Below are 13,727 nucleotides of genomic sequence, written 5' to 3' on the forward strand. Positions count from 1 at the left end.
CTGCATTTCTTTTTGTGCAGGGACAAACAGAACCCTTTATTATTGTATTCATTCATTGCTTTTTATACAAAAACGTCTCAAAGTTAAGAAATAACACGAATAAATTAACAGCCGAGTATAAGAACTAAGAATAAAATGAAATCTCACAGAGTTCAGGCATGAAATGACCCTTCAAAAACACTGGACATTTATTTTTTATTTCTGCCATTTTCCTTCAGGTAGAGGAAGCTGCACAGATTCGCTTTGGACAGTAAAAGTGTCTCTTTGTGTTGGATTAAAACCAGCCAGTTGTGCTGATCCTGTTGTGTGCTAATATCTTTCTTGGCCCAAGCAACGTTTGCAGTGAAAGTTTTAATGTTTTAAAGAACTCAGCTCTGCTCCCCACACCCAGCCACTTCTAGGGAGAAAATAGTTCTGTATAACTTGGAAAGCCTGCATTGGTACTGAAGGATAGAAGAAACCCATATTTTTGCCCTGCGCGACACAGGTGACTCCCGTATGAGGAAATAACGCAGCGCTTGGGACTTTTTAGTTTGGAGGAAAAGATGAGAAAGAGACAACATGATAGAAATTTATAGTTTATAAAATGATTCCTGACAAAGTGGCCACTGAAAAGTCCTGTCCCCCCTCAATAACTAGAACTCCTGGTTATCCAATGAACTGGAATGTTGGGAGATTTAGGAATTATAAGAAAAAAGAATTTCTTCAAGCAGTGCAGAGTACAGTGGTACCTTGGTTCTCAAAATCTGTTCCGGAAATCTGTTCCAAAACCAAAGCGTTCCAAAAACAAGGCGCGCTTTCCCATAGAAAGTAATGCAAAATGGATTAATCCGTTCCGTACTTTTAAAAACAACCCCCAAAACAGCAATTTAACATGAATTTTACTATCTTAACGAGACCATTGATCCATAAAATGAAAGCAATAATGTACTGAACTATAAAATAAATAAAGCAGTGTTGTAGATGATGATGATTATTTCTTACCTGCACTGATGATAGTCATTGTTTGGATGGGGGGCTTTTATTCATTTCCGCAGTCACACAATCAGTAGCTGAACTGGGTTCCACACAGTCACAAAAACAAATTAACCGAAAAAGCCTCAAAAACGCAAAATAAATAGCAAAAACAAAAGCACCAAACTTAATCTGTTCCGGAAGTCTGTTTGACTTCTGAAATGTTCAAAAACCAAGGCGCAACTTCTGATTGGTGCAGGCGCCCCGGAAACAATAGCGGACAGGCGCACTGGACGTTCACTTTCCAAAAAACGTTCGAAAACCGGAACACTTCTGGGTTTTTGGCGTTTGGGAACAAGGTACCACTGTAGTTAAAACAAAATTTAAAAATTCCTTCCAGTAGCACCTTAGAGACCAACTAAGTTTGCACACGAAAGCTCATACCAATAACAAAGTTAGTTGGTCTCTAAGGTGCTACTGGAAGATATTTTTTTATTTTGTTTCGACTACGGCAGACCAACACGGCTACCTACCTGTAACTGCAGTTAGTTAGTTTTATACCACACTTCCTCCAAGGATCACAGGATGGTACACAACATAAAAATACAAGATAACACAAAAGCAAATGAAAAAATAGCTACCTTTCCACCAACACACTGAAAAGGCCACAGGCTGTTGAATCATTGTTAAACTACGGAACTCACTCCCACAAGAGGCAATGATGACCACCAACTTGGATGACTTTGAAAGAGGATTAGACAAATTCATGACAGAGAAGGCTATCGATTGCCACTAGCCAAGATAGCTGATCACACACACACCATTTGACTGGCAATGGCCATCACCTTTGTGGGAGCCTGCCCCCCTCAAATATTTTATGGGGGAGGGGCTGAAAGAACCTTGGCTCCTATACTCAAAGTCGTGGGTTTGAGCCCCACGTTGGGCAAAAAGATTTGTCGCATTGTAGAGGGTGGACTAGATGACTCTTGGGTGTCCCTTGTTGTTGTTTAGTTGTTTAGTCGTGTCCGACTCTTCGTGACCCCCTGGACCAGAGCACGCCAGGCCCTCCTGTCTTCCACTGCCTCCCTCATGCTGGTAGCTACGAGAACACTGTCCAACCATCTCATCCTCTGTTGTCCCCTTCTCCTTGTGCCCTCCATCTTTCCCAACATCAGGGTCTTTTCCAGGGAGTCTTCTCTTCTCATGAGGTGACCAAAGTCTTGGAGCCTCAGCTTCAGAATCTGTCCTTCCAGTGAGCACTCAGGGCTGATTTCCTTCAGAATGGAGAGGTTTGATCTTCTTGCAGTCCATGGGACTCTCCAGAGTCTCCTCCAGCACCAGAATTCAAAAGCATCACTTCTTCAGCGATCAGTCTTCTTTATGGTCCAGCTCTCACTTCCATACATCAAGCATGTCCCTTGCAACTCTGCAATTCTATGATTCTTCAAAGGTTGCCTGCCATGTATGATCTGCTTGAGATTCCTGCATTGCAGGGGCCAGGGGGTTGAACTAGATGACCCTCGGGGTCCCTTCCAGCTCTACCATTCTGTGAACTCTGCACATCCTCAGAGGCGCGCAGGAGAGCCCCTCGCGCGCGCGCGCTTGGCAAGCGGAACAGCTTTCCCACGGAGCGCTGCTAGGCGCGCATTCTTTGGAGGGGTCCCTAGCCAAAAACCTCCGAGGGGCAGGATCCGCTCCTATCCTCCGCGGGTGCAAGCGAAGCTCCCTTTGCGCTTGCTCGCTTTGTGCGGCGATGCTCTCCCAGGCCCACAGGCGGCGGTGCAGCTCCGGAGTGGCGCCGGTTCCCCTCCCTAGTCTGCCCCCCGCCTCCCCGCTTTGCAAAGCTGCTCCCGACATGCTCTGAGCTGCGGATCCCGGCGCCGGCCCTCAGCTCCGGACGGATCCCTCGCCGGGACCCTCGGAGGCGCCATGGCCGAGTGGGCGCCCGCGCAGGTAAGCAGCGCGCGGTCCCCAAGCCCGTGCGCCCTTGCATCTCTCCTTCTCCTCCTCGCGTCCTCTGGGCTTCCTGGATCCTGCTCTTTTTGCAGGGGAAGAGGATGCACTTTGCGCCCGGCTGATCCGGACGAGCTTCCCCCTCCCTTCGGGGTACTTACCCCGCTTTTACCCCGCTCCGCTCCCCTCCTTCCCGGTGCAAAAGGGAAAGGGAACGGCGGCGTCGGTTGTTAGCAGGCGGGATGGCGGAATTCTGCGGGTGGAGATGCGCGCTTGCAGCCTTGTGCCGTGTGAACGGGGTGCTTAAATTCGGAATCAGGTTCTTCCTTTAATGGGACCCTCCCTCTGCCCTCTCCGTGCCTGGTGCAAAGGGACCAAGTGGGGAGCAGAAATCTCTTAAGGGGCAAGGAGAGGGCAGAAAATTATTATTGCTGTTATTATTGTTATTATTTTTATTCTTAGTGCTTTATTCTAAGGGGAAAAGGTGTTGGTACTCACCATGAAGTTGTCACAGTAAGTGCCACACTTTAAATATTTTTTTGGGGGGGGTACCAGTACTACGTATCCTTGAGTACCCCCAGAAAACCCCCACTGACTGTTATTGTTTTTATTATTTTTAGTACAAGAGTGCTGTGGTCTAAACCACAGAGCCTAGGACTTGCCGATCAGAAGGTCGGCGGTTCGAATCCCCGCGACGGGGTGAGCTCCCGTTGCTCGGTCCCTGCTCCTGCCAACCTAGCAGTTCGAAAGCACGTCAAGGTGCAAGTAGATAAATAGGTACCGCTCTGGTGGGAAGGTGAAGGGCGTTTCCGTGCGCTGCTCTGGTTCGCCAGAAGCGGCTTAGTCCTGCTGGCCACAGGACCTGCTGTACGCCAGCTCCCTGGGCCAATAAAGCGAGATGAGCGCGCAACCCCAGAGTCATCCGCGACTGGACTTAACGGTCAGGGGTCCCTTTACCTTTACAAGAGGATAGTAAGAGCCTGGCTGGATGAGGCCAGTGGCCCAGCTAGCCTTGCATCCTGTTCTCACAATGGCTGAACAGTGTTAGAGCGTCTCCACCATGGCTAGAAGCCACCCATCACCCCCTTTCCATGAATTTGCTCAACTCTCTTTTAAGGCCGTCTCACTTGGCGGCCATCGCTGCCCGTTGTGGAAGGGAGTTCCATAGTTTAACTCTGGGCTGTGTCAAGGACGACTTTGTTTTATCTGTCCCGAATCTCCCAACTTTGGATGCCCCTGAGTTCTGGTGTAACGAGAGAGAGGGACAAAAGCTTTTCTCCATTCCACTTTCTCCATTCCATCCACAATTTTATTTTATATTTAAAATTGCTTTTCTTGATTTTTGGATTACAAAAGAACATCATAGTGTTTCTGCTTTCAGTTCACAGAGTCCTTTTTACAGGTCAGCTGCAGTCAATTTGAGACACTGCTGTTATAGGTGGTGTGAGTTTGGGGGATGCCAGGCATAATTCTATAGGAGGAGGAGGAGTTTTGGATTTGATATCCCACCTTTCACTCCCCTTAAGGAGTCTCAAAACGGCTAACAATCTCCTTTCCCTTCCTCCCCCACAACAAACACTCTGTGAGGTGAGTGGGGCTGAGAGACTTCAGAGAAGTGTGACTGGCCCAAGGTGACCCAGCAGCTGCAGGTGGAGGAGTGGAGACTCGAACCCGGTTCTCCAGATTACGAGACTACCGCTCTTAACCACTACACCACACTGGCTATAGACTTCTATCATTTCGCCTCTTTCTTGCCTTTTCCCTAAAGTAAAAAGCCCCCAAATGCTGCAGCTTTTCCTCACTGGGGAGTCGCTCCACCCCCTTGATCATTTATCTGGCCCTTTCCTGAACCTTTTTCCAATTCTGCCATATCCTTTTTGAGGCAAGGCAATCGGAACTGTACAAATTGCTCCAAATGTGGCCACACCATAGATTTGTATAATGGCAGCCTGTGCTGTGTGAACAGGGTGTTTAAATCTGGAGCAGGCACTTCCTTTAACGGGCTGCTTCCTCTGCCCTCTCCATGCTGGATGGAGGCATTTTCTGCTTTCGGAAACAGATAAATTGTGGGATCTTTTATTACTATTAAAACATTCCTGCATCGCAGGGCATTGTACTATCTCTACCTTTCTTTCAAATCAGAACCAGTGAAGGCGGTGAAGGTCCTGTGTGAGTGTCTGGAGGCGGTTGGAGGATGGATGGCGGCTAATGGGATTGAGGTTGAATCCTGACAAGACAGAAGTACTGTTTTGGGGGACAGGGGGCGGATGGGTGTGGAGGACTCCCTGGTCCTGAATGGGGTAACTGTGCCCCTGAAGGACCAGGTGAGCAGCCTGGGAGTCATTTTGGACTCACAGCTGTCCAGGAAGGTGCAGGTCAATTCTGTGTCCAGGGTGGCTGTCTACCAGCTCCACCTGGTACGCAGGATGAGACCCTTCCTGCCCGCAGACTGTCTCGCCAGAGTGGTGCATGCTCTGGTTATCTCTTGCTTGGACTACTGCAATGCGCTCTATGTGGGGCTGCTTTTGAAGGTGTCCCGGAAACTACAACTAATCCAGAATGTGGCAGCTAGACTGGTGACTGGGAGCGGCCACTGAGACCATATAACACTGGTCCTGAAAGACCTACATTGGCTCCCAGTACGTTTCCGAGCACAATTACAAGTGTTGGTGCTGACCTTGAAAGCCATAAGCAGCCTCGGCCCAGTATAGCTGAAGGAGCGTCTCCACCCCCATCGTTCTGCCTGGACGCTGAGGTCCAGCGCTGAGGGCCTTCTGGCAGTTCCCTCACTACAAGAAGCCAAGTTACAGGGGACCAGGCAGAGGGCCTTCTCGGTGGTGGCGCCCACCCTGTGGAACGCCCTCCCATCAGATGTCAAAGAGATAAACAACTACCTGACATTTAGAAGACATCTGAAGACAGCCTTGTTTAGGGAAGCTTTTAATGTTTGATGCATTACAGTATTTTAATATTTTGTTGGAAACCGCCCAGAGTGGCTGGGGAAACCCAGCCAGATGGGCGGGGTACAAATATTTTTTTTTTTAAAAAAAAAGCTGAAAGGTGGTTAGGATGACCTTCCCTGGTAGAATTCACAGGCATCTCTGTGGTGAGATGAACAGCTGGGTGCTGGAGGCACCTAATGCCCCATCAGGTATGGTCCTGGTCTCCTTGAATGTGGGGTAAATTATTATTATTATCACGGCCCCTTCCCAACCACAGTGATTCCATTATAACAGGCATGTCCGACAGGTAGATTGTGACCTACCAGTAGATCACTGGATGTCTGTGACAGATCCCTGGCAGATCACTGGTTCCCTCCAAAGAAGATGAACCCCCAAGAAACAGGCCTTCCTCCTTCCTAAATATAATTCCCTGCATTATAATATTTATATCCTACTTTTTCTCCAAGGAACTCAAGGTGGTGCTTGAGAGACGCGTTGCAGGCCAGTCTTCCCCAACATGGTGCCCTCCACATGTTTGGAGTGTTTTCAGAAACGGCCAAAACAAAAAGCTTAGTTTCTTTTGTGAAAAAACAACAACTTGTATCCTTGCCAACAGGAATGGGACGCTGAATCGCGGGGCGCGCCGTCTTCCCTGCAGTCCCCCGCCGTCCTCGAGTGTCCGGCGGGGCAGGTGACGGAGGCGTCTGTCTGGACTCTGGTGGCTGCTGTCCAGGCGATGGAGAGCAAAGTGGACACTTTGACGTCTCGGCTGCTGAGCCTGGAGGGCAGGGCAGGGACGGCGGAGAAGAAGATCTTTGAGTGCGAGAAGACGGAGCTGGAAATCGGGAACCAGCTGGAGGGCAAGTGGACGGTGCTGGGGACCTTGATCCAGGAGTACGGCTTGCTCCGGAGGAGGCTGGAGAACCTGGAGAACCTGCTCAAGAACCGGAACTTCTGGATCCTGAGGCTCCCACCCGGTGTCAACGGGGAGGCCCCCAAGGTAGGTGGACCCTGCCTGACGATAACTGGAGCAAGATTGCATTGGGGGACTTTGTGGATGGGTTGATGGGACCAGTTCAGTGTGTGGAAAGCTGGATCTGGGAGGAGACGCGAGCTCCCCTAGCTCTCTGGCCTTGGGTTAGTCGCTGGCAGGAGCTAGCCAGCAGTAAATCACACTGTGCAAGTTAGAGTTAACTCTTTATTAGCAAAAGCAGGATTTTTTTAAAAAAAAATTATTATGTTTTCCATAATTATAACAAATACCACATAACAAAACAATCGCAGGGGGTTGAGCTAGATGACCTTTGGGGGTCCCTCCCCGCGCTACCCTCCTAGGATCATTCGTTTCCCAGGGTGCTCTGGGGCATCAACTTTTGTGGTTGACTCCTTGCAGGTGACCTTTGATGGCAGCACCGCCTTTTCCCAGGAGGAGCGGGAGAAGATGGAGGACTGGCAGAAGGAACTCTACAAGAACGTCCTGAAGGGGAACTGCGAATACTTGATCTCTCTCGGTAAGAGCCGGCGGGAGAAAGGAGGCTTCTGGGCCATGCGTTCACCCTGGCCTGCCTCCAAATTCTCCATCACTTTTATTTTTCCCAGCAAATTTTTTTTATTGATTTTCCAAATTTATAACAAACATATAAAAGAAAACATCAAAAAGAAACACAAACAAACAAGCAAACATAAATCCAAACTGTAATAATTCCATTTTTGTTAACATTGTTGGGTGACTTCCTCGAATCCGCCTGGCTGAATTTCCATATATATCATTGTAGCAGTTTTCCAAAACTAATTTCACCTAAAAATTACTTAGTCAATTAACCTCTTTTTTCTTTTCATTTTAACTTTAAACATATTGTTCTATAACATCACGTACTTAAATCCTAGGCCAATCTGATACTTGGAAGTAATTGAATTCACCTTCACTTTGTGGCTGTCCTCAGTCTCACCTCTTCTGTGCCACAAAATGCCCGTTTCCCACATTGGTAAGAACTCGATCGCTCAGTGTGGCAGCCTCTACACTTTGGAACTCCCTGCCGATTGATACCAGGCCAGCACCTTCACTGTAAACTTTTCCAGCATCTGCTAAGAACACTACGGTCATACCTTGGGTTGAATATGCTTCAGGTTGAGCGCTTTCGGGTTGCGTTCCGTGGCAACCCAGAAATAATGGAGCTCGTTACTTCCGGGTTTCACCGCTCGCTCATGTGCAGACGCTAAAAATGACGTTACGTGCATGCGCGGAAGTGGCAAATCGCGACCCGCGCACGCGCAGACGCGCCGTCACATTTTACGTTCCATTCAAGATGCGAACGGTGCTCCGGAACGGATCCTGTTTGCATCCCGAGGTACCACTATACAGTCATACCTCATGTTACGTTTGCTTCAGGTTGAGCGTTTTCAGGTTGCGTCCCGCGGCGACCCGTAAGTAACGAAACGGGTTACTTCCAGGTTTCGCCACTCGCGCATGCGCAGATGCTCAAAATGATGTCACGCGCATGCGCAGAAGTGGCGAATCGCGACCCGCGGGTTGCGTTCTGCTCAGGTTGCGAGCGGGGCTCCGGAACGGATCCCGTTTGCAACCAGAGGTACCGCTGCATTGCTTAGACATAAGCAATGCTTAGAAAGTCATTCCAATGCTGTTTTAGTCCTTTAAAGTACTGTTTCTTGATTCTTATTATTTTATTTTTTTGCAGACCGCATTGAGGGGTGAGGTTTTTTGTTTTTGCAATCAGGCCTGTGTAAATTTTACGAAACAAATGAGTAAATATCCTTCTTTTCCCCTAAAAGCAGCCTTTTCATCCCACTCTGTAAATTAAGGATGTCCTGTAGTTAGCTAAATATGTTAAGATAACTTAAATAGAATTACTTGCAAGTATCAGATTGGCCTAGGATTTAAATATGTGATGTTATAGAATAATATATTTAAAGTTAAAATGAAAAGAAAGAAAGAGTTTACTAAGTAATTTTTAGGTGAAATTAGTTTCGGAAAACTGCTACAATGATATATATGGAAACTCAGCCCAGCGGGATTTGAGGAAGTCACCCAACAATGTTAACAAAAGTGGAGCTATTATAGTTAGGATCTATGTTTGCTTATTTGTTTGTTTTTTGATGTTTTCTTTTTGTATTTGTCGATATGTTTGTTATAAATCTGGAAAATCAATTTTGGGGGGGGGGGGAACCAACTAAGGATGTCCTGTCCTTTTCTCTTTTCTCATCGCAACAGATTATGCAATCTCCAAGCCAGATATTTTGTCCTGGATTGAACGAGGGGAGGACCTGGGTCCTGGCGAACAGCAGGACACAGACTCCAGGGAGAACCTCGGGGATGCCAGCATGGCTGAGAACCCCTTGCAGAAGCAAAGGAACCATCAGAGAAGTGCGGCTCCAGCATTTGTCCCAGGTGACTGTTCCGAGCCGCTCCTTGGTGTTTGGGGGCTGGGGTGGGAATCTTTGGGTCCCTTTCACCTCTATGGTTCTGTGATCTTTTGGACTAGGTCCTTTTGGACTAGGCCTCTCCTGGTATGCCCCGCAGAGAACCTTAAGGTCCACAAATAACAACACTTTGGAGGTCCCCGGTCGCAAGGTGGTTAGACTGGCCTCAACTAGGACCAGGGCCTTTTCAGTACTGGCCCCAACTTGGTGGAACGCTATGTCCCAAGAGACTAGAGCCCTGCGGGACTTGACATCTTTCTGCAGGGCCTGCAAGACAGAGTTATTCCTCCTGGCCTTTGGTTTGGACTCAGTCTGACCCTTATGTTTCCCTCTCCTTATGGTTTTGATCTATGGGCTACTTTTAAAATGAGGCTGCATTTTAACCTGTATTTTAAATTGGTTTTTCCCCCTTTTCCTATTATGTTTTTACTGTAATTTTACTGGTGTTAGCTGCCCTGAGCCTGGCTCTGGCCGGGGAGGGCGGGGTATAAATAAAATTTATTATTATTATTATTAGTGAGCTCCATGGCCCAGTAGGGATTCGAACCCAGGTCTCTCCCAGGTCCCAGTCCGACACTCTAACCACTGCAACACACTTCCAATGAAAGCAATTCTTGGGGGGGGATGATTATTGGTTTGTATGAAGGGTTTTTTTGTTCTTGTTTTTATTATGTATGTTTTATTATGTTTCTACCCAAATGCAATTTTGGTTTTAAACGCAACATAAGGAGTCTCTATAGGAGTATATTGTATTTTAAAATGGGGTTTCAGAGTTTGTAGGGGTTTTTTGCATGTCTTATGTAGATTTTTCAATGTCATTGTTCTGTATGGGACAATGACAACGAAGATATCGTATCGTATGTATTTTCAGTTTTCACCTTGTATTTTTTTCTCGTGAACTGCTCTGAGTTCTACAGATGAAGGGCCCTATAGAAATTTGATAAATAATAATGACGACAATTCACAGATCTTAAGAAAGGAAGAAATCCCATCTTCTTCTCCCATCTCCTCTGCAGGTTCTCCTGAGTCCATCTTGGAGGCTGCCCCCTCCTCACAGGTAAAACAAGAGCAGGAGCCCTTGGCTAAGGAGGAAGAGGAGGAGAGTCCGGGAAGCAAAATAGCCCCAGGTGAGTAATCAATGGCCCTTTTTAAAAATCTGAAAGCCAGAAATGGGTAGCTCTTGGGCCTTTTATTCTGGAGACCAATGGGTCTGGCATTAACATCCCAGCAGGATCTTTCTCCATGAAAAAGGCTCTTAGATGCTTCCAGAGGATATATTGGGGGACCTTGAAGGGGGGGGTGTTTGGGGGGGAATGTTGGCCTATGTCTCCTTTGTGGTGGAGATGCCTAATCTCTCCAGTCCAGTGGAGTAGGTAAAAGATCCTTCTGCCCTAACAAGAGGCCTTAATCCCTTGCATTCATAGCTGGCAAATACTGATTTCCTCTTCCTCCAAACCTTTAACTCCCCTGCCATTATGCAAGGCAGTTTTGCAGTGAAGTAAAGCGCCAGGGATCAGGCCGAGCTGACATCTCCGGAGCAAAATGTTGCTTTGTTTGCCAAGGCCTAAAGTCATAGAATCTAATAATCATAATCATAGTAATTTTTATTTATACCCCGCCCTTCCCGGTTCAAAAACCGGGCTCAGGGCGGCTAACAACAATTTTAAAACACTTAATTATAAAAGCAGCATAAAATACAGTATAAAAAACATGAATAACAATAAAATTCAAAAATCAGTTTAGGAGAAATAAGCATTAGATAATCCCCAGAGCTAGCTGGCTGAATTGGTCCTACTTTGGCCAGCGAGGAGGCCAGGGGAGAATTAGCTGTGGGGTCTCAGAGCGCGTGATCTTCATAAAAAGGGGAGAGGGGGGAAGGAAGGGGAATAAAAGATCAGGCTGAATTCAAATTAAAGGCCAGGTGGAATAGCTGTGTGTTTGCCACCCTCTGGACCTCTTGTGGAGGAGGACACACGAAGAAGGGTCTCAGATGGTGACCACAGGCTCACCTGTGGATTTAGACGCAGATTGTGCATGGATAAATATAACGATACTTGGAATGCATTTTTGTAAAATTATAATGGCTTGTTGATACAGTGGTACCTCGGGTTACGTACTTAATTCATTCTGAAGGTCTGTTCTTAACCTGAAACTGTTCTTAACCTGAAGCACCACTTTAGCTAATGGGGCCTCCTGCTGCTGCCGCGGTGGCATGATTTCTGTTCTCATCCTGAAGCAAAGTTCTTAACCCGAGGTACTATTTCTGGGTTAGTGGAGTCTGTAACCTGAAGCGTATGTAACCTGAGGTACCACTGTAATCATATATTCATTGCAACAATAGCAGTGCTTATTGAACTATTTACAATCTCAAGCACTTTTCCTTCCCCCACTCACTTCTTTCTCTTTATTTGTTCACAAATAAAAAATGAAATAAATTGTTGATGCAGTGGACAGCTGGCTGACGCACCAAAAATGCCGGAGCCCTGAGGAGCCGGAGCCCCACTGGACTCTGGCAGAGAGATCGGAAGAGAACATCTACCAGGACGTGAACAGCAGCTACGGTCTTGGTCAAGCGTTACCCCAGGGCTTCGCCGAGCAAGTCTTCCCCGGGGCAGCAGAGAGGGATCCTGTCCCCCCAAATGGACCTCACCTCCAGCGGGGTTCCCCTGAGCGCCCCTACATCTGTGCCGACTGCGGGCATGCCTTCGCCCGGAAGGAAAATTTCACCCGGCACCGCCGCTCCCACCTGGGCAAGAGGCCTTTCTCCTGCCTCGAGTGCGGGAAAGCCTTCGTCCACCAGTCGACGCTGACCACGCACTACCGCACCCACACCGGGGAGAAGCCCTACGGCTGCGCCGAGTGCGAGAAGCGCTTCGGCCGCCTCTCGACCCTGGTGGAGCACCAGCGGACGCACACCGGGGAAAAACCCTACGCCTGCGGCGAGTGCGAGAAGCGCTTCAGCCGCCTCTCAACCCTGGTGGAACACCGGCGTACGCACACCGGGGAGAAGCCCTACCAGTGCGCCCAGTGCCACAAGCGCTTCACCCGTATGACCAACCTGACGGTGCACCAAAACACCCACGGCGGGGAGAGGGCCTATTCCTGTGCGCGCTGCGGGAACAGCTTCCCCCAAAAGGCCGGATTCCTCAAGCACCTGCGTTCCCACGCCCGGGAGAAGCTCCACCAGTGCCAGGACTGTGCCAAGAGCTTCGCCTGCAGCTCCTGGCTGCTCCGGCACCAGGCGGCGCACTCGGGCGAGCGGCCAGAGGGTCGCTCCTGCTGCCATGTCTGCGGCAAGGCCTTCCGCTGCCAGCGAAGCCTGAAACTGCACGAGCGCAGCCACGCCGACGCAGCGGGTGGCCCGTGGGCGACGCAGCCCGACAGCCAGGCTCCTTTCGTGAAAACGGAGGAGGTGGGGTGATGGAAGGAGGCAAGCAGGCTGTATGGCGAGGATCTCACCTTCTGGAACCCCCCCCCCCCCCAAAATTGAAGGCAGGCAGCCCGTCTGGCTCTGGCACACAGCTGACTTGGCTTAGCAATAAATCTGATTGTTATTTTTATATATATTCTTTATTGATAATAAAATGTAATATGGAGATTTGGGTGTTGTTTCTCTCTCCCCCCGCCTTTTCTCCCTCTTTACATGGCTTATTTTGCCATGTGTGCCAATAAATCTGATCATACGCAAGCAGGCGTTGGCCGAGGCAGATCTTAGTGGGGTGATTGTAACATCGTGGCATGGAAGAGAGGTCCAGGGGTCATCTTTACCAACTGCACTGGCTCCCGGTGGAGTACAGGGTCAGGTTTAAGGTGCTGGTTTTGACCTTTGAAGCCCTATATGGCCTAGGACCCTCATACCTACGGGACTGCCTCTCCTGGTCTTCCCCGCGGAGAACCTTAAGGTCCATAAATGACAACATTTTGGAGGTGCCAAGTCGCAAGGAGGTTAGATTGGTCTCAACTAGGGCCAGGGCCTTTTCAGTACTGGCCCCGACTTGGTGGAACGCTCTGTCCCAAGAGACTAGGGCCCTGAGGGACTTGACATCTTTCCGCAGGGCCTGCAAGACAGAGCTGTTCCGCCTGGCCTTTGGTTTGGACTCAGTCTGACCCTTACGTTTCCCTCCCCTTATGGTCTTGATTTATCGGCTACTTTTAAAATGAGGCTGCATTTTAAATTGCATTTTAACCTGTATTTTAAATTGGTTTTCTTTTTCTCCCTCTCTTTTCCCCTATTATGTTTTACTGTGATTTTATTTTATTGGTGTTAGCTGCCCTGAGCCCGGCTCTGGCTGGGGAGGGCAGGGTATAAATTAAATTTATTATTATTATTATTATTATTATTATTATTATTATTATTAAGCCCAGCCCCTTGCAATACAGGAGTCACAGCTAAATGATAATACGTAGAATCATTTAAGGGACCCTGAGGGTCATCCAGCC

At 48.4% G+C, this 13,727-nt stretch overlaps 1 protein-coding gene across 1 annotated transcript; it reads left to right on the forward strand.

Moving 5' to 3' along the window:
* Window positions 1–11: 11 nt before the first annotated feature.
* Window positions 12–12,883, forward strand: LOC310746055 (zinc finger protein 212-like). Its single transcript, XM_083579710.1, has 6 exons — window positions 12–2,907; window positions 6,466–6,849; window positions 7,243–7,360; window positions 9,079–9,255; window positions 10,304–10,414; window positions 11,735–12,883. Exons 1-6 carry the CDS (start codon window positions 2,884–2,886, stop codon window positions 12,706–12,708), a joined length of 1,788 nt encoding a protein of 595 aa, XP_083435836.1. The 5' UTR covers window positions 12–2,883; the 3' UTR covers window positions 12,709–12,883.
* The last annotated feature ends 844 nt before the right edge of the window (window positions 12,884–13,727 follow it).

Source organism: Podarcis filfolensis (genome assembly GCF_964270895.1).
Source record: "Podarcis filfolensis genome assembly, chromosome: 12".
NCBI lineage: Eukaryota > Metazoa > Chordata > Lepidosauria > Squamata > Lacertidae > Podarcis > Podarcis filfolensis.

Bases quoted from the DNA above. Each gene is read 5' to 3' on its own strand.
- LOC310746055 (XM_083579710.1), top strand. From the start codon at position 2,884: ATGGCCGAGTGGGCGCCCGCGCAG. The intron at 2,908-6,465 runs GTAAGCAGCGCG...CCTTGCCAACAG, and splicing joins CCGAGTGGGCGCCCGCGCAG to GAATGGGACGCTGAATCGCG. The intron at 9,256-10,303 runs GTGACTGTTCCG...TCTCCTCTGCAG, and splicing joins GGCTCCAGCATTTGTCCCAG to GTTCTCCTGAGTCCATCTTG.